Source organism: Spea bombifrons, chromosome 2 (genome assembly GCF_027358695.1).
Source record: "Spea bombifrons isolate aSpeBom1 chromosome 2, aSpeBom1.2.pri, whole genome shotgun sequence".
Taxonomy (NCBI): Eukaryota; Metazoa; Chordata; class Amphibia; order Anura; family Pelobatidae; genus Spea; species Spea bombifrons.
Window position 1 is genome coordinate 27,899,500 of NC_071088.1, and position 21,359 is coordinate 27,920,858.

The 21,359-nt window shown below is 36.9% G+C and overlaps 1 protein-coding gene and 1 long non-coding RNA gene across 2 annotated transcripts in view; both read right to left on the minus strand.

Moving 5' to 3' along the window:
- LOC128474878 (uncharacterized) overlaps positions 1 to 21,359 on the minus strand; it is a 152,278-nt gene that overhangs the window by 75,599 nt on the left and 55,320 nt on the right. The window lies entirely within an intron of this gene.
- CNKSR2 (connector enhancer of kinase suppressor of Ras 2) overlaps positions 1 to 21,359 on the minus strand; it is a 116,525-nt gene that overhangs the window by 75,076 nt on the left and 20,090 nt on the right. The window contains exons 3-9 of the mRNA XM_053457286.1: positions 20,110 to 20,312; positions 18,961 to 19,029; positions 15,474 to 15,561; positions 8,554 to 8,595; positions 6,291 to 6,410; positions 4,292 to 4,351; positions 3,476 to 3,544 (exon numbers count right to left, since the gene is read on the minus strand). Coding sequence (XP_053313261.1) covers positions 3,476 to 3,544; positions 4,292 to 4,351; positions 6,291 to 6,410; positions 8,554 to 8,595; positions 15,474 to 15,561; positions 18,961 to 19,029; positions 20,110 to 20,312 — 651 coding nt within the window. The remainder of the gene's footprint in view (positions 1 to 3,475; positions 3,545 to 4,291; positions 4,352 to 6,290; positions 6,411 to 8,553; positions 8,596 to 15,473; positions 15,562 to 18,960; positions 19,030 to 20,109; positions 20,313 to 21,359) is intronic.

Below are 21,359 nucleotides of genomic sequence, written 5' to 3' on the forward strand. Positions count from 1 at the left end.
GAGACATGCAGCTCCAGGTGCCGGGTGGGTGTTTTTTTTCCCATTTAGCCCTGCTGCGGGCAAGCAGCAGGGTTAGGATCCAGATCCCCACAGCGCTGTTGGGGACCTAGATCCTACTCTCCAGCAGAGAGTGGAGACATAACCTTCCGGTGCTCCACCATAGAAGCCCTCATATACACTCAAATAATGCACTACTACATACATTATAAAGTTATATTACTAGCTGTCGGTAGATACAGTTGAGAGGATAAATTGTCTGAAGGTAAACTGACGTAAAAGACATTCACAAGATACTCAATTAAAGAAAATTAAAAAAACACATTTACCATATTATAAAATAGTTGGGGGGGGAAAGAAAAGTAGAAACTAAACAATTCACCCAAGCGTATTATTAATTTTAAGTACCAACAATGACATATGGGCAAACACTAGCTATGTCCCCCTACAAAATATGTAAATTAGTTGAAATATTAAAAGTTAAAGAAATAGAATTGCAAAATTGCATTATCTTCAATGCTACTTCAATAACCATAATGTGTTACAGATCAGTGCACGTAATCAATTTAACAATTTTAATGTTACAAATTCATGGTACAAAAAGACTTATTTTTCAAGAAGCCTTGTGGGGACAGAGAAGTAAACAAAGCAGTAAAGCACATTATTACTAATTATTATTATTAATGTGACAAAAGCTGATAAAGAAGGTTTTAAGGGTTCTGCCCATATAGCTGCAGTTAACAGGAGAAACCAAATCCAGTAATTACTTGGTGAATGACTCAATCAAGCATATTATAGTCTTGTAATAATAAAACATTTTTACAGGTGCATTTTATTACACATATACACATTTATAAAAATAACAATAGAGGGATCGACTTAAAGAGACAGTTTAATGTCCCTGACAGCCTTTCCCAAAAGGGACACCATGTAGATTTAAAAGGGACCTCTCAGCTATCACACACTTTAAAGTACACATGATGGCTGGAGTGACCTTTAATAACTTTACCTATTCAAAAAGCATTAAAGCTACATTAAAGTAATGATATGTAGACCTGACACAAGTACAGGTAATCAGCTTACCTAACAGATACAGAAGAAGCACCAAAATGCCACAATATTCATTTTATATCTAACCGAGTCTGCCCGAGATTAACACAATATAGCAACACGGACCCTTGTTTTATAGATGCTAAACTTAGAGCTGTGTATTCAAGAAGTTTGCACGCCCACAGCGTTCTACAATTTACTTCAAGCAGACACGAAAGACTCATTTCCGTTTTAGCCAGCTAATGGTTGTAAATTATAGAAGTCTCTCATCATCCACTATCTGACAGGGGAACCGACAGAACCTTAAAGAACACTAACGAAACAGAGACCATTTTACTAATCACGAAACTCAACATAATTAATCCTTTGGAAGAAGTCATGCGGATGAGCGACTGGGCTAACAACACAGAGAGGGTGGCAATGTTACAAACTGCGTCAGACGATAAAGGAGAAACCTTACTGCTGAGACTCAAAAGGACTGAGTCATGTACTTGAAACATAACCACCTACAAAGCAGTCTGTTAGATCTAGCAACCAGAGTCACATCTCTCACTGATATATACTTATCTATGGCACGGCCATATCAAATGGGTATCTCTGCTTAGTATAATCACTTAGTACAGACACAAGGAGGGGCAAGAGATGAATACTTTTTGAGCATTTTAAAAGAAACTTTACATTATTCATATGTCAGCGTCACTCTGGTTATTAAAGGTGATGTTCCACCTACTCTACTAAATTCAGCTTTATTCAGGATTAGAAACTTTTTTGGAATGTTTGCTAGGCACCTGTCATGTACCTGGGAACACTCCAGGTTTGACCCAGAGTATCAGGGTAAAGCCTGCTTCCCCTGGTCAGTTTTTTTAATCTGGGCAAGGGAGGGGTATTTGGACACTACCACTACCCGTCAACTTCCCTCCCACCCCTCTTCCACTAAAGTCTGTCTGTGACTAGCCCCCCATGCATGGCTAGTCCTACACGTCCAAAAGAGGAGAGCTCCGGGCCCGATCATGTGAAAAAAAAAACAGCACCGGCAGATTGTTGCCACAGACCCCCAAAAAAAACTTCTACAAAACTTGTGCTGCCCCCCCCCCATTTTTCGCATATGGAGATTCTCCTCTACATATGAAGATTTAGCTAAATCACAATTTAGGAGACTAATGACTAATTCATTCGATCCTATGCTATGGTTTAAACTTATTCTATTTCATTTTATTAAACTAATAATTTCACCTTTAATGGGATAATAAATAGTTCTCAGCACTGTAAAATTTTATTATCTCAATTTAATGTTTTATGTGATTAAACCATTAAAGGGGTTTTGTCTAAGTGGAACAGTTGTAGGTCTGCCTTATTTAGTTTTTTAGATGAAGGCAGTTGAGGAGGTTTGGTGTAGCAGATGTTCGGGATATGATAAAAATGGTAGCAAGGTAATTTTCTTGCTGTTTCCTTCTTCCTAACACAGCAGTAACGTACACAGGGTTAGCGTGACCCGTCTTACCCATCTTATTATTACATTTTATTTATAGAGCGCTAGCAGCTTCTGTAGCACTATGAATGGAAAATACTAAATAAAAAATAACATTAAAATTAGCGATAACATTAACAAACAGGCATAATGGTACGAGAAGAGATGCGGGTCCTGCTCTTGGGTGCTTACAATGTATTTTCACTATGAATAATATGTTATATATGAAACTCCCATACACAGTAGCTGAGCCAACCCTATACCAGGTATAACAAGCGGCCTTGTGCTTTCATACTACACTAAGTTTACTTTCACAATACTCCAGCTGTGCATTAAGAAAAGAAAATAAGTCTTGTAGGTCATCAGTGACTACCATAACTTCTACTACACAGCACTTATATGACAAAGAAGTGCTAATCAGCCTGTAGAGACGATTTGTGTATTTACTTACTGTATAGCTGAAACATGTTCGGTGTAAGTTCAAGTGTTCAGACTTTTCTTGAATCATCAGCATCTGAACAATGCTGAGGACGACATGTGTTTTTTAATCAAGCTAACCTCTCGATTACATGTGATCTCAGGCTGTAGATTGTACTGAGATCACGATTAAGCAAAACGAGGAGACATTTCATCTTTCTTTGGACAGCACAGAAAGTATGAAAAGCAACATGAGGGGATCCTAGTGAAGATACTGTATATCCATATACTGAATCAGCCCAAAACCTCTCCTTTTTAGCCCAGCAAAGAGTTTCATTTCATGCAATGAATGTCACACAACTGATTCACAAACATTGCATCACCTTATTAAATATTTATCGTTCCATCAGCAATAATGAGCCAGTACACACACAGCGGGGCGATGCTCTACAGATGGGCTTGTATAACGGTGCATATCTTGCAAAGCTTTTAATGCATGCTTTAAATATCCAGATGCCAATGGTTGAAATGCCGCATACATACCACAGTTTGATGGTTCACTTGGATCACTTCATCCCCTGCATGGATCTTCTTACATCGATCAGCAGGAGACTACAAAATAAGCAATTATGACTCTTACATCAGCTTACAATTGTACAAATGATTACATGCAAACAAGTATTTCTCAACAATGCTTGATATGAAAATATAAACATTTGTAGATTCTGCAGTTCCAAATTCTCTTGGAACGATCAAATGATTTCAGAGTGAAAAGTGGTTTCATTGCTGAACGGCATATTGACTTGCCTCTGGGGCAGTATCCATACTTCTGGGCTCCGGCTACCCGGAGCCTTGCTTGCGAGACGCGTCCAGCACTGCACACTGACATCGGCGGGCGTTCCCATGACATTGCTGGGAGGTCCCGCTGATGTAAATGGGATTTCCCGCTGACGGCAGCGGGAAACATCCCCATTTAAAGGCAAAAAATGGGCGGGGACCGAGGTGTGTCGAGACCCCGCTCCCGCGCGACCCGGTGGATTCCGGTCTTGATCCGGAGAACTGGAGGAGCAGCGCTCACCCGGCAATCTCCGGGTCAAACCCTGAGAGCTCCCAGGTATGGCAGTATCTTAGTATGGGAGTGGGATGGGGGATATAGTTCCAACCACCCCTTACAGGCCACCTTAAAAGATTAACCGGTCCACTTTCATACTAAGCCACCAAGATGCGAAGTAGAGTAAGAATCTAACATTGCCTGTGTATGCCTAACCTAGGCCCTATATATATTTTTCATGTATTGAGAATACATAAAGGTGACCTAGTTATGCCACTCGGGATTTGGATTTTTTATTCCTTACTTACATTTTCTGTTGTTCCAGTGATCACATGAAGTCCATCATACGTGGATTTAATGTACATACCCTGATAGAAAGAAGAAAAAAAACATTAAGATGGGTTAGCCAGGCTAATGAAGGTGTGGCACCTATATGGAAATATAGAGAAAAAATAATTTCAAGTTACTTAAAAAAAAAATACTGTGTTTTTTTTGGTGCTGATCTGTTTGAATAAGATTTCATCTGAGGAGCACCGGAGTTTTTATTATGAAACATTTCCCAGCTTTGTAAATGTCTTGTTATTTTCACTTTAATACAGTTGAGGAAATGACGGACTTATTATTTGATAACGACATGTCAATTAGCTTTTAATAGTCACCCAGCGGTATAATGGTAGGACAACATGCACTTTGGGATTTTGTCATATAAAATAAATTGAAATGCTCTGAACACAATTACATAATGGCACTTGCCTGATGTTCATAGGGGAATCTATTATGCTGCTCAGAGAAATCTTAAGAACATTAAGAGGACGCATTTGGTCATGACGCTAGGGTCTTTAAATATGAATAGATCATCACGGTGATGAAGGTCAAGATGGTACCTCCTAATTCTCCTACTCCTAATGTTTTTCTATTAAACTACAAAAAAGTTTGAACAGCCAATAATGTGTGATCTCCAGAGAGTTATCAAAATATCAAAAAAGAGGACTGTAAATTACATCAAACAGAGGAAAGAGATCTTTTATTTTCTCACCACAAGTTTAAACTTCACATTTTGTCTATTACCTGGGGCACTTTCTACGCAGTTAGCAGTTCCCTTTTTTTCTTAAAGGAATTATATATTATTTGCACAGCAGATTCCTGATTTTTTGTGATCGTTTGAGATGACCTTCCCACCTTGCTATCCATGTTTTTTCTCAGTGAACAGACCAGCAATATAAATTTTCTATAAATAAAACCATTGTCAGAAAACGGTGAATTGAAAGATTGCCTATAGCGCCTGAAATTGAGCAATGACTTTCCAGGACTAAGATGAAGTATAAAAATAAGGCTTATATGAGATCAGGCACAATTTGTAACTAGTAACTCAATATGGAAGGCAGAAGAATCATTAAAAGCAATAAAAACATTGAGACATAAGATAAAATCAATCAAACTATTATCTATAGTGTTTTATTTGACGCTCTGGAATTCCCAAGTGTATGATATGGATCTTCCTATCAGTTTACGTTTACCAGTTATGGGCAGATTATGAATATAGGCATGGAGCAGTATGCATTACCATTCTATATAGACACAGGAACAAAACCCCAAGATGCTCCCCCAAACCTGGAGAAACTATTGTTATTTACCCACAAAAAGTCAACGGAGAATGCCAGATAATGTGCAGTAACCATTATGCCAGACCCATGAATAACTCTAAACAAGCACAGAGTCCGTCATTTAGGTATCTGGCCCTGCTGATATAGGATGGAGCAGAAGACTCCAGAAGCACGAAGATCAAAGTTTCTACTTTACTTAAAAACCCAACATTCAACATCACAGTCCAGGAACAAAAACAGCACATTACCCATACTAAAAGGAGAATCTATATGACAGAAATAAATTATACCTACAGTGTTTTATTAATTTTTTTCAGAATTACCGTAGAAATTATCAACCGATAATAACGTTGTAAAGGTCCATCGTAAAACACTACTTTCAGTGAATTTGGAAGCATGTTAAACATAGAAACGTAGAACTTCACAGCAGATAAAAAACACCTAGTCTGCCCATTATTTTTATATATGCACATCATATTTCAGAATCACTTGTAAACCAATTGAGTCAGTGAGCAAAAGCATACACCCTTATAATAATTGAAAATTTAACATGACAAAGTCAAATAAGGCCTCAGCAAGAATACCGCTTTTTTGTTTCCATCGCTCTTAAATAATTCTATTTTCTGGGAAACATACAACAATGAGGACCTGTGTGTAATGTTATTGCCGTCGATCATTGTCTCTGCAATTGCGTACTTCTTACCAGCCCTTCGCTTGGTTTGATGTTGGATAGCTGAATCACTTCCAGATGAGCAGACTGAGAAACCAGTGGATCCGATGATAGAGAAATGATATGATCACAAACCCCCGAGAGGGTTTTACACTGAAAGCAGAAAAGCAAATATATTACAAAGCCACACTAGAGGAATCCATATCCAAATTCTACGGACATCTATGTTTAGGAGGAGGAGGTGGTGCCGGTCTGACGAATGTTGATTGCAATTGAAGGTTTTTTTAGGGGTTTTAAGCCACACAAATGGGGTATATTTGATGAAAGCAGTGATGAAGGGTGATTAGCACCTCAGCAGCAAGAGGATACATTTCACATTCAAAGATAATTGGACATAATGGATTAATAATAAGGACTTTTTGTTTTAAATTCCCCTTGCTTTGTACTCTGGAAATCTGCCTAATGAATGCCTCTGGCACAGAATGAGCTTTAATGTTAAAGTTTATATTTAACAGAAGGAAAGATTACCATGTTCACATGCAAGCATCCAAGTGTTTAACAAAAGGGTAATAAAAAGAATGGTAAATCAAAAGTCACATAAGAATTATACAGGATCCAAAGAGTTTTAAAACTATTTCTGTTGAAAGGGCATGTTCATAATAACTCGGTCCCACTTTTTTTAACCTCTGCTCATATTCCTACCCATTTCTTCCAAGTCTCTCTCCAGTTTCACCTAGTCAAAATGTACTTATACTACACTCAAACTAAATCATGCCTCTTATGTTTCAAGTCTAGAAAGGTCCATTAATACAACAGACCTACAACTGCAGCCACTTCAGAACTCACTCCCCAGAGAAACAATGTGTAGCTCTGTTTCCTTCCACCACTAGCTTTAAGAACTCCAACCAAGTTGAGATGATATTGTCGAGTAATCTTAACTACATGTAAACATGGCAATGTATGCTCTGAAAAATAAAGGTGTTTTTACATGACACGTTCATCTATTGAACTGAGCGAACGTTAGTTAGCTAAAGCTGCATTCTCCAAAAAATCCAAAAAAACTGTTTGGTCCCAGAATTTCGTTTCACAAAGCATTATTCTTTGAATGGCGATAAGGGTAAACAGATTATGTATTAGAAGCTTTACTTTCCCCTTTGCAAAACAAAGACCAAAAGCACCCATTGATCTCAATGATTAAAGCATTTGTATTTCATTCACAACATTTTAGGCCTTCAGTCATCAGTGAATGTTTTTAGGATAGCTCACGTGGATGCGAGATCCATATCTGACTGTATAATTGCTGATCGTCTTTGGTGGCTAAGGTGCTTTTGAAGGGACACTCCAGCCATCATATGCACCTTAATGTGTATGATAGCCGTGTGGTCCCTTCAAATTTTCTGCACAATCTCCCAAATGCCCTGCAGGAAATATGTTCAGCTGAACACATCGCCCGCCAGGTGACCTCCTCACCTTGAGTCAGCTCCACTGCTAGCTTAGGTGAACACTGCATGCAGATCTCCATGCTCATAAATGGAATGTCCTCTCACTGATTTAAATGGGAGCACTTTGATGCCACTGAGTGTAGCTTGGCGAGACAATTTTCAAGAAATCTCCTAACATTAATTGCCAAAATCACTTAACAGGGTTGGCACCGACTTGCTCAACTCACCTGCAAAGTGCTCTAGAGAATACATTTCTGCCAGAGTCACTGCTGGTTACATTACATGTATCATGTATATATAATAGGAGATACCATATATCCTCAACATTTCAGGTTTCCAAATCGTGACACCCCTGTTTGGGTGTGTTACCCGAGGGAGGTCAGAGGAATGGTCACCCACCCATCTTACCCAAAGAGCCACCACAAAGTGCTCAACTGGAGTACGTTGCAAGGTGAATACAAGGGAGCTGCAGTGGAGACCTGTGGGACAACATCACAGCCTTCTGTAGATTGTACAGCTCCATTTGCTGATCATTGGAGATCAGAGCATCTCTTCAACTGGCTAATGATTGCCATCGCCCATGGTATAGTATAGCATAGTTTTGTTGTTTGTTGAATGACGCAAGCAATCATTTCTAAATCATTAGCAGCCATCATTTCCATGATGTCTGCTGTTTTACACATGTCCTCAACATGTAACAGGTCAGTGAGCACTTATGCTCAAACACTGTACACTAAAGTTCACTTCCATTCCTACCAAAATATTTCATCCACAATGGTTTTCTTTCACACGTTGAAATAGCAATAAACACTAACGTTTTTTAAAAACCGATTACGATAGAATAGGTAACTCACCACATGAAGAATTTTGTTTTCGGTTTCATATACTGTGCATTCCTAAAATAAAAATATTACAAGTACATTAATAAACTTTGTAAAGTAAGCAATACTCCTGCAGTGCTGTTCAATGGAGAAGATATTTCGATTTATAATCTATATCTGAAACAGTGCAGAGACCTGATCTAATCAGAGCTTACACTCTAACAGAGCTAGAACAGCAATGTACAAAGTGAACATTCTCATCAACACAATGTTTAAAAAGAAGGAGTTTATTAGCTAAAGAGAGAGTTACATGTGAACAAGAACATTTCATCTCAACACATTACTTTTGGAAAAGTTTCACCATGGTTGGCCCTTCAACATGCACACAATGTAAGGCTATAAAATGTCCCAATTTTCTAAAGCTCACGTAAAACTCACTCTTTAGTGAAAAGATTACAGCTACGTACAGCTTGTGTCTTTGGTTTGCCAGCAATTGCTTTGGAGATATTGATTTAAAAGCTGTTTTACCTTCTGAATGGAGATATGTGGTAAAAGATGGCATAACTAGCATGTTGAGTTCCTCTTATGAAGTCATCTCCCTTTTCCCCGCTACATGTATAATGGCTGTTTTAAGCATTGTAACCACACAAGTCTAGGTGACCGTTTACTGGTGGTGATGACTGGTAACCAAGACTAGATCCGGCGGGCAAAAAAGCCCCTATGGGAATAACCACAGTAATATTCTCTTTTCCCCTGCTTCAGTGAAAATACCACCTGCATCCCAACAGCTTTTGTTACACTGTACAATACAAAAGATAAGGACTGCAGTAATGGTAGTTGCCATGACCAGGTAGGGGACACAATTTGATCAGGCTGGTCCAACACCGCATTGCAAACGGAAGCATATTACAAAAGAGAACTGCAGAAACCATAAATGTTCATACCTCTTATTGGAATCCCAGTTGACAATTTTTAAAATAAAAGTACAATAGAAAAATGATGAAATATTCATCTAGCAAATGTAAAAAACTATAAAACACCTGCACGTAAATAAAACCCTATCCTAAAACTATCCGACTGCAAACAAAACAAAGCCCATTGTCCCAAAAAAACTAATTTGCAAATTGTTCAGAGTTTTTGCAAACTGAATCTAATCTTTTAAGCTTAACATTTACATAGGGATAAGAAATTGTATGAATAATTAAAAGGATAATTCAATACCATATCAGGTCCTTCCTCACAAAGCAGGGATGTGAAAAGGAGGATGAGGAGGCATGCCTTCAAGCAACTGAAATTCAGATTAGTAATACCGTATTTGCTCGATTATAAGACAAGGTTTTTTTTTTAGAGCAAAGGCTTATATTCAGGCTTTTTCTTTTTTTCCTAAAATTAATATTCAGATTGGGGGGGGTCGTCTTATAATCAGGGTCGTCTTATAATCAAGCAAATAAGGTAGTAATCAAAATGTTTTAGACTAGTGCTGCAAAGCTCCAATCCTCAAGGCCCAGAAACCGGCCACAATTTCCACATATCCCAGCTTCAGCACAGGTATCTCTATTAAAATGAATTAAAACAACTTGATTTCTGGTAGGGATACACAGCATGTTTACGGCTCTCAACAACTGGAGCTGTGCACCCGTTCTAGTCACACAATCTTTACATTCAAGATCTTTAATGCTTGTGTGACTCTAACACTTATGCTATAAACAGAGGTCCACTAAAAGGTATCACAAGCTGCTTTGAGCTATGCTGTCCGAAGCAAGTGACTTTTTTGCGTTGAGAACTAAAATCCAGAGGTAGTCAACATTGACCAAGCTGTCTAGTGGGCACTATATTAATTCCTGTCCAAGTTTTTAGACCTCCGTTTTCAAAGAACTTGTTTATTTATTTATTTATTTTTTTACTCAGAATGGCCCTACTCAGATTAAGCCCATGTTGTGCTAGACACTCTAGTGGCTGCATGGAGAATTGCAAGTACAACAAACATAAAATCAGTTCTGGTAGTGGCCCTTTTTGCCCAATGCCAGCCGTTCTCTAGAAGACGCCTGCTAATCTTAATTTGACAAATTTAACAAATAAAAAAACATTGATACAGAAACTGCATTTGCATGCATAGCACAGGCTCTAGTAAAATTAAATTAAAAAAATAAAAAAATATTAGCAACTGCCTCACATACATACATAAATATAATTCTCTATATAGTATATAGTAATGTAAAAAAAAACCAACATGAAACAACTCTGTAGAAAGGAGTTGCCCTCCTTTGGGTTATACAGATTTCCTGACATCTAAGCCAAATTAATATCACATCAATTTCCATCATGTCAGAAAATGATGCTACAATAGCAATCATAGTTAAAAGAAGCAAAAAAGCTTCAACTTGCATCAATAAGTACATCAAAGCTGGATTACTACTGCTTTGTACATTAGAGGTGAATGTCTTTAAAATGTTCAGATATAGGATATGGATGCCTAGTCAATAAACCATTGTGCTTTACTCAGGACAATTTCAATATCAGCTATAATAAATATGCCAGTGCGCTATACATTTCTTCATGCGATAAAAACATTATTTCAGGGGAAATACATTTTCTTCTCAAATAACCCTCACTGTGTGTTTAGGAATACTTTTTTCTCTTTTTCAATTTACTACTGTATGAGTTTAATGTCCTGTTTATTTTAACCCCTTTACAACAGATGGGCGTTAACTCTCCAAATTAACAGTTTTTTTTGCCACTTTTAGCATATTTTGGTTGAACCATTACCCTGTTCAATGTCCAGTACACCCACACAAATTATATATTGTTTTTTTTAAGGCCAAATGGGTCTCTCTCTAATGTATGTATATTAAGTGTATATTTCTAGTTGGAGGAACACAAGCTGTTTGGGCACCCATTTTTTTTCCCCATATTTTATATTAGTTAATTTTTACTAGAATTCCCTCTGAGGTCTTTAAAGCGTCTTTTTTTTTGGAACTAGCTGGTAAAGTTTTTATTATTTTTAAAATATTTTCATTTTTTATATATTTTTTAAAGAGGGAGAACCCATGTTTTCACTTTGGCATAGTGAAGTTGAAGTGCTTATCCACTCCAAACGGTTTCTTCCTTTGTTTGGGTAGAACAAAGTTCTGCTTCTCCAGACACAGCATAGCCAGTAGGGTTTATCTGTTGATTTTACTCACAATACTATTGCTATGAAATACTATGTTTCTATACTGAGAGGATAGGACCTTTTCTGAAACTGATTAATAAACTAGGGCAGGCTACCCCAGCCTGGACCTCCAGATATTTTTGGAATGGAACCACAGCCAGGAGTTAACAAGGCATCTAAAAATAATGCAGATCAACACCAAAAACTGCAGTTTAATACACAAGAAAAATAGTATTTTCTTATATTATATTATATTAGTATTTGTAAGTTGGATGCTTTGCCATTATTTTGGCAACATGCTATTCAAGTAATGCTGCAGGTTCCCCATTTCCACCACCGAGAAATGAAAGGGAAATTGATCACTTTTAATCTAAACATCTGTTATATTTTGGAAATATGAAGGAGTTTGACTTCATCAAGAAGCGTAGGCAGTCAAATAATGAAATTCCGCAAATTGCTTTAGTCAAACACATCTGTATAACATGCTACACTTACCCAGGTAAACTGTCAGAATGTCATCACACTGTGCATAACCGCAGTAAAAATACAAAAAAGTTAGCATGACGTCTCTTACATCTGCAGCACGGGTTCCCAGGGTGACCACATTGCCCTTTTATTTCTGCTTCTTTGAAAAAGCTTGGACAGAACATCTGGAAACCTGTGTCTGCCTGATATTTCTGCCTGGGGAGAACTTGCTGACACAGTGTGGCTACCTTGTGTCTTGTTGCTGTGCTCAGTCTTGCCATGGTGTCTGACTTTTGACATTACACTGTCTTCAGTAACCTCACCTTGTTAGTGAGTTTGGCTGTTCCTCTCCCAGTTTTATTCTTCCTACACATTTGTTTTTGTTTCAGTTAATGATTGTGTTTCAACCTACATATTAAATTCATTATCATTAGCCAGAATTGATGCTGTTTTAAAGGCAAAGGGTGGTCACACCAAATATTGATATAGGCAGATGTACAAGAATGATCACATAAATAAAGAAGAATCCTTTAAAAGAAACATTTAAATAAGTAAACCTTATCTTAAAGCTATAAAAGTAACGATCTTCCATTTTTCGAAGTCACAGCAAACAACTATGTTGCTGCAACTGTCCATGCAAACAACTGTTTGAATTCAAGTATGCCACCAAGTGTGAATCTCGCCCTTTGGAACAATGTTATGTATTGGAGACATGTGTGCGCGGTAAGTGCCGCTGGGAGAAAGCACAGCATCTCTGTTTCTAAAGCACAATTACCGAGCAGGACCGCAGCATCAGAAAATTCACTCACTACGTTGCTAAAGGGAAGGGCACAAAGATATGACATCCAGCAGCCAAATCAGCTCTGGTTACAATTCTTGTAGTAGTTAACTGCCACATATCATGACGACTACTTTGAAATATCCCTATAAATATCGCTACACAATTTTCAGTGCTTTCATTCATATAAAAAAAGTAAATACTAGACTTGTGCATTCGTTTTTGTATGAATGCGTTTTGTTACCGTTTTGTCAATTCGACTAAATTAACCCCCGAATGCAACATTGGACGAAAGAAACGAAAAACTAACGTGCACAGAATGAAAATATTTGTTCATTCGTTCCCTCGCTGCGGCCACAATTTTAACTACACTAAGAGGAGAATCTCGCCATTTTGCCTGCACAATGTCCAATCAGCTTACTCCTGTCACACGATGCTTGACATGAGGGCTTGTCCAATGGCTGTGCTGCAGACTAATAACGAAGAGAGTCTATATAAAAGAGTGGAGCAGGCAGGGGATCCGTTTATTTCACTGTGACTGCATTATGTGACACTGCTGTGCTTGGTGGGCCTCAGCCTGCCATTTCTCACTGTCTAAGACCCTCTAAATTTTTAATTTGATTAAGACCATTTAACCAGTCCACTACTATCCTTAGCTCCGTAACTCTAAGCTAATGTTGACCCTCTTTCTTCCATCCATTGGTCTCATATTCCCTATTTAACTTCTTCTACGCATTTTCTTGTATCCATGGCAACCATGACAAATGAACAGGATTTCCGAAAACAAAAACGTTGGAAGACAAACAAGAAGACAGTAATAGATGAAAAAAGTCCCCCCCCGAAAACAAACATGAACTTTAAGCAGGCGCCCAAGTCTGGCAAATACCAAGAAAAAAATGTGCAAAGATAAAAAAGGGTGAATGTGATGCCTTCAAAAGGTCTAACAAGACTGTTAAATGTCCTTCATGGACCACTAGGTGTGTTGGTAGAAGGGATTTAAGAATATACAGTTGAAGAAAAACTTTGATTTGAAAACTATGGGCGATGATCAGGAGATTTTATTTGCCTCTTGGTGGTTTTACTTGAAATTGGATATAAATGGCAGCATTTACACCCAGACCGGACCCTTCCCTTGCTCCATTTAGGGTTTGTTACAATATGTTTACTTTTTGGAAAATGTGTTTTGGGCATGACTGGATAGCTCCTATAGTACAATTTGCTAATTGTAACAAAATACCTAATATTCAGTCTGTTTATTCCGCGTGACACAGTTGCGACTAAAAAGAATGCTCCTTTAGTAAGTACAGGCATATGAATATCATTTGTAACCAGTTTTGTTGTTTTAATGCAATACATATTTTACAATTTATTTCCTGGAGTATAATTTGCTTTTTTTTTTTGTAGAAATCAATGGGCTTTGTTCAATGGTGGAGAGAAATCTATCACAAGTGATTGAATAGAAATCCTCCGTTTGTTCAATTACTTGCAATAGATTTTTCTCTGTCATTTTATCCATTGTGCTATAATAACTGTCAGTCTTTTATTTGCCGAATGTAATCAAACAGCTGAAAAATTATGTTTCACCAAATGTCATCCATGTAAAATATCTACTCCAAAAAAAAAAAAAAAAAAAAAATTATATATATATATATATATATATATATATATATATATATATATATATATATTTTAATTCTACTTGCTCATGTCATAGACAAACAAGCATTACAGGAGTTGCATACATATAAAAATCACATACAGGGCATCACCCCTTCAGGGATGGGTCTTGTGTAATACATTTATTCTGGCTCAATTTGTTACAGCAGGAGCTTCTGTGTTTTAATGCCTTTATGCTAATCTAAAGCAATCTGCATCAGTTTAATCTTTGTTCGGGGTTAAGTTCCTAAAAGCAGATCTGTTTACCTGATGAAGAGGGAAGACCAATCAGTCATCAGAGCTAAACTAAGCAGCAATTTATAGGAATATGCATTTCGACTACCTTTCTTCAGCTCAAAAGAAAGACACGATGAACATTCTAATTGTGAACTCACAATAACATACAATTATGGCTCTCTAGTGATGACATCATAGCTGTCTCCACTATGAAACTGTATATTTCAGTTATACACTGTATGTCATAGTTCAGTTTAAACATGCATTACATTACTACATGTGTTTTCTGTGATAAGTGGTCATTTTAGGAAAATCTTAAAAATAGACACAAAACAGCAGGATCAGCATATAATAATACGCATTGCAATGTTCTAGGAAATATCTCTCGATTTGCCAGTATCCAAGATTGAAATCCTACCTACTGGGGTCCAAGAATTTAATGGATGAACATTGCAAATAATACGTACCTGACCTTTACATCCATTTGAAACACGTCTTATACAAGTAAATAAAAGCAACAAGAATGGAAGCCACTGACATTTATTAAGGGAAATTATAGGGTGGAAAAATTAAATAATTTGTAACATTACAATGTCAAACTCTACACTGAAAATAATAAAACATGTAGACCATTCTCCATAAGAAATATATATAATTTATACAAACCTGTTGAACAATTGTTGTTAACTCCAGGCAGAGCTGAATAACGTTATTTCTTGTAACAGAGTAATCTGTAACAGCAGCAAAAGGGGATCTGCAAAAATAGACATATTTTAGAATATTCCGCACACTCACCTTTACAAAGTCTATGAAATGTACAAAATTTTGCAATCAAAATGTATATAACCAGAAGTAGTCTTTGCTGTTGTAGAACTCTGAAGGTTAACAAGTGAATTAAAAATGTATCTCAAAATGTACAATATATATATTTATGACTGCGAGTGATATTAAGCTTACAGTCCTCCACATATACTTGATTTGACAAGGATGGGTGAAAATTTCAGGCATTTTAAGGGGCTTCCAAAAAAAGATAAATATTTCAGATTTTTTTTTTTTTTACATTTACAGTATCTGTATACAATCTATAATGTGTAAAATGGATTTTGTTTCACTTTTTGCTGTACTTGTCCAACATTAAAACAATATATAGTTTGCTTCTGAATGAGAAATCATGAAAATGCTAAAAACGCTCTAGTCTTCGTTTAAAAGAAAGCCCTCGCCGATGGCTTTTTTTTTTTTTATGGGCAACAAGTTCGGTTTGGGTTACATGACATTGTTGACCTTATTTGCATGCGCCTACCCAGAATCCCTTGTGGTTGTGGCAGCACCATGAGATTTCTGAGGGAAAAAACAAGCCTTCTGGCTTGTCTGGTGTCTGTAGATGAGTGTTTAATAATACTTCTACTATCCCCTAGCATGTATGAAATTTCTGGAAAGGGTTTGCACTTTCAGCTGGAAAGGTCATTTTAAATTAAAAATTCTGTTGCAGCAAGTGTCAAATGTAGCAAAGTAGGTGGAACAGCACCTTTAAATGTTAAAGATGGGTCCATTCAGTATATCGTTAGGGGCTTAACACCCTAGAGCAACTGTAAAAACATCAATATATTTTAGCGGGTTAACCTATTCACAAAGTCATAACATTTTATGACCTCAGTGAATCATTTGTCCTTTTAAGACATCTTTAGTTTTTGAAACTATGTAACTTTACAGCTTATTCTATTAATATGTTGGCTGATAAAATCACATACTTCTCTAGACTAAAGTTTGATGAGATATTTTTTCCTTAATGGTCATAATTTGAAAGTAGATTTCTTAAAATACTTTCCAAAGTATAAAATGGTTTTCAACTTTCTATTATGCAAAAATACTATTAAAGTTAAATCTTTCCAGATGACTTTGTCTATTTTATTATTGCTGAACACTTATAAGTATAACTAAAGAAACATACAATCACAAGAGGGTTGTTTATCAGATAATTTGAAAATGTCAGGCCTTGCTTCTTTTACAACACATTGTAATTATAATTTTAATTACTTGATTGCTTACTAAAGAATTTCGTTTTTCGTTAGTGTTTTAGAAAAATGTGTGTAGGCATAAATTCCCCAGAAATATAAGAATGACTATAAGAGTTAAAATATAAAACATTATTTAACCACCATAATAGCTTCCGAGAAAACAAAATGGAAAAATAATGTTGTAATATTACATATAATTAGTGAGCCCTCTATAAGGAATAGAGGGATGGAACCATTGTATAATGGCACAAAGATTAAAAGTGCATATGTTGTGGCTATAGGGATTCTACCACACTACTATCTGCATTTCTCACTCTGCCTTCCTAAAAGTGGTAGCTTTACTGAAAGCATTCTAATTCCTCGACTATTGCCATTCAGTAGTTGCTATCTGAAGTCCGAGCAAGGGATAATCTGAAAAGTTGTAAAGTTCGGATGGAATGACCATCTTCTGTGTTGGCCCACTAATAAACTGGTATCAGTTTCTACTAAAAAGACTTAATTTTCTCTCAATTATTTCTGTAAGAAGGAGAGACATAATCCTTGAGTCTTGGGCCGCTATTAAAGTATTGCTTGCACAAACCATAATAGGTAAGCGGTTGTACAATTCAAGACAAATGCAAGGGTTTGAAGGTCTGCAGCAATTTCAATTCCATACTTACTGACTGGATTCAAAGTTTCAATGTACACAACTGATTAATGGCGTATTCTGGCCTTGGCCTAGTGTGGCAGCAGCCACTTGACTGCAAAATATGGAGCCAATCACTCCCTGCAATGCCACTACACCAGCCAAATAACACTATGGAGGACTAAATAGCAAACAGCCTCCATAATTTATTACGGCCTAGTGCCCCTCCGCCTTAAATAAAATGTAAAAAAAAAAGAAAAAAAAAAAAAAAAGTCTGAGAGCCAAAATATGATGTCCTGTCCCAGAGCTCAGAAGGAGAAATTAATACAGTTATATTTCTATGACAGAAATATTCATCTTTGAAAATAGTGGAACTCTGGGCTGGTGAAGAGCATTAAAATACAACAAACATTTCACTGAACTAGGGAAAAGAAAAAATGTTGGTGCGCTAAGCTAGTCTCAGGCTCAAATAATACAAATAATTTGTATTATTTGAGCCTGAGACTAGCTTAGCGCACCGACATTTTTTCTTTTCCCTATTTGCACATATTTCAGGTTGTTGGCTCCTCATCAGTCTGGTTGCAGCTTGCTGTCCAGGGGTTAATGGGGAGGAGGTTTAATTGCACCTCCCCCAACACATTAATAAGGTTTTGGTAGCAGTATAAACTGCTTTGTGTGTCCACTATGTAGGAGGTGAGAGTAGGTTCTCACCCTATTGAGAGTGTGCCTTGACGTGGCGGGTGAGCTTAATTATGCTTTGGCCAATTCATATAACCAAAACCTCTCATTTATATTATGTTTATATATTTGTTGCCAACTTTATTAGGGTAAGAAGCGCAGACAGTTTTTGTTTTTTGTATTTCACTGAACTAGTCTAGACACAAAAGATACTGCTACAAAGCTTGAAAAAGGTCCAATTGACAGATTTTACTTTACATTCCTTTTATTTATGATGTCTATGAAAATAGATTTTAGAAGTGGATGGTAAAAAAATAATAAAAAAATACACACGTTTTAATTTTATCTACCATTCTGTTAATTTTTTGGGCGGGGGTAACCCTTTCACCTTCTTTTAGATGGACTGCTTATAGTTTAGACTACAATCACAGCCCTGGTGAGGATCTCTGAAACCACTAATGGAGGTTCCTAAATATATATCTTAGGAATATCCATTATCTTAAAAAGTCAAAGGCAACTATTTGCAAGGACTTTAACAGCATGATGATGCTTATGAATGGCATTACGTAAATACAGTATCAATAAAATCACAAATGAAAGGATGTGGGGGAAAAAAATGATAAAATATATAACACTAAACACATCAAAATATTTTTGTTCACATTACATGCAGATTTATTGGAAAATAAAATGTAAAAAAGCATTTAAATAAGATGCAGTTTAACTCAGCAGTATGATGTGGTAATAAATCTTACATCTTTATAAGCGGAACTAAAGTATATCACTTATCACTTTATAAAAGGAAATATTAATCAAATTTTTTCGTGACACTTACTTATCCAGTTTATGCCCTATCCATCTTTTTTTAAGGTTATCAATGTCATCCTGATCAGCGTGGCAATACCTATGGCAAGAGAAGGACTTCAAACATACGAGAAAGCTTTCAAAAAACAAATGGATAAAACATTTTAACATTATTTTTTTTAGGTAGATGCAAACAAATATTTACAATAATACAAAGTATCCAGCAAACAAAATTCATCAAAAACAGTATTAGGAGCATACAAAGTTAGCTTCATTCCGGGAAGATAATCACCACACAGAGTGATTCATTGCGTGGGAGGTCAAAAACTCCTCACAGTAGACCTCAAGTGCGTGTGTGTATGTATGCATGTATGTATGTATGTATGATATATATTTTATCTTTATTCTATAATACATTTTAAAGGTGCTGTTCCACTTAGACAAAACTTAATTTGAGCACATGTAAAGCAAATACGCTTTAGCAGATTTCTAAAAAAAACATTTCTTTGGCAGTAGAGTATCAGTGCCTGTCTGTGTCATGCGACAAAAACATTCCTTGAAGAAAAAAATATGAATGAGGCTAAGGTGGACAATGTCACTGCAGTCCTTTTTTGGTCTTTTACAGTTGACTCTGTATTCTGGAGAATACTTTATATATTCATTGAGTAATATAATACGGGAGCTAAATTACATTAGATTTGGACAACGGAAAGATGGTGATCCTGGATTTTCCCAATGTCCTATCATATTGTATACATTCACATAAAGCCTACAGTATGTTTCATATCTTCAGAAAAACAGATTCATTACAAACAGGCATGATTCAGATGGAGTGCAGAGAAAAGCTCTCAGAGAAAGTGTAAATCAAGCAAATATTAATCTAATGCCCACGTACACACAAAAACTGTATTTCACTCTTGCATTGTGGTCCTTACTTTCCTACAATGACAAACGGGAGATAGGGCATAACAAAAGACAAGGAAGCATTAAGACCAAAAACAGGCTGGTCATTGGAGGCATAACCGGCCAAGGCTTTAGAAGAGATAAAGGCTAGATCCTCCATTCTGAGAGAAACAAGTCCAGTAGTGAGCCATCATAATGAAGCCTCCTCCACAATCTTCAGGTATGTACATTCACACATTCCAAAATATAAACGCCAATGCACTGGCATAAGTCTTACCTGTCCAACCAAGCTAGTAGGCTTTTGGCTGACCCAATAAGATCCACAACAGAAGTCAGAAAGTCGTTTGGTAACTTTCTGCTACTTTTGCCATCATAATGGCCGCTTCTCCTCCTTCCAGTTATAAAATTCTGTAGATTTTTGGCAGAAGAATTTAATTTGTGGGAAAGTGTCTTCAGGTTTTCAGTTTCTAAACCATAATTCTGTTATGAAAGAATAAAAATTGAAATCGTTACGATAGCAAAAACCGAAAAGTCACATCAACAGAACATACAAAATACTAGACTTGGGTGCCAGCGAAGTCTTCGTGTTTGCCTCCTGGGGGGGAGGGGACATCTTCCTGTTCTATGAATATTCGCCCCTTTCCGTGTTCGTTTCTGGCAAATATTGATATACGTTCTTTGTATTGGTTTTTCTCTTAGTTTTCTGACGGTTTTCTAGTGACTGGCAGGGGGCACACCTGCATCAACCAATGAAGAGCTGTCACTCTGAGCAACTTGGCCTGGGAGGAACGGGGATTTTAGTCCTCCTTGGCAAAGGGCAGGGAAAGGTACACCACGGAGCAATTTGTCCTGGGGAGACCAATGGCTTTGGCACCAGGAATTTAAGGTCCGTAAGAGCGATTCTGCTGCTGGTAGGGGGCTTGTCTGGCATCAACCATTGATTGCCCTTCATTGATTGATAATAAACAAAAAAAACACCCCTGCCGGCGGCCAATAGAGTCACTCTTATGGACCTTTAAATCCTGGCACGATCCTAAAGGTTCTTGTATTAACCCCTGCTATACTACAGAAGTCTTAAGATAGGTTAGAGGCAGTGACTTGTATGGGGGAAAGGGACCACGGAGATTACCTAGGAGATATTTAGGGATTTTGTCTTAATACGATAGCCTAGTATATATACAAACACGAAGAATATATACAAATCCCGAATACGAATGCACAAGTCTACAAAATACTAATCACTTTTACCTTATTAATATAACATAGAATAGCAAAATACATTTTATGATTACAAACAAGTATGATGGCTAAAAATATAGACACTGAATAATAGAAAAGTGAAAACAAATGCAGTTATGGAGAATAGTCAAATTACTCTCACTTTCTTATTTCTAGACCTCTTCTGATGGTGAAGTATAGGGCATGGAGAAGGAAATTAGTTTTTATGATTGCAGCAGGTACATCACACTATAACAAAGAAAACCATTTAGGAAGCATGTGAAAAGAGAGGTGTTTCATTGAAGACAG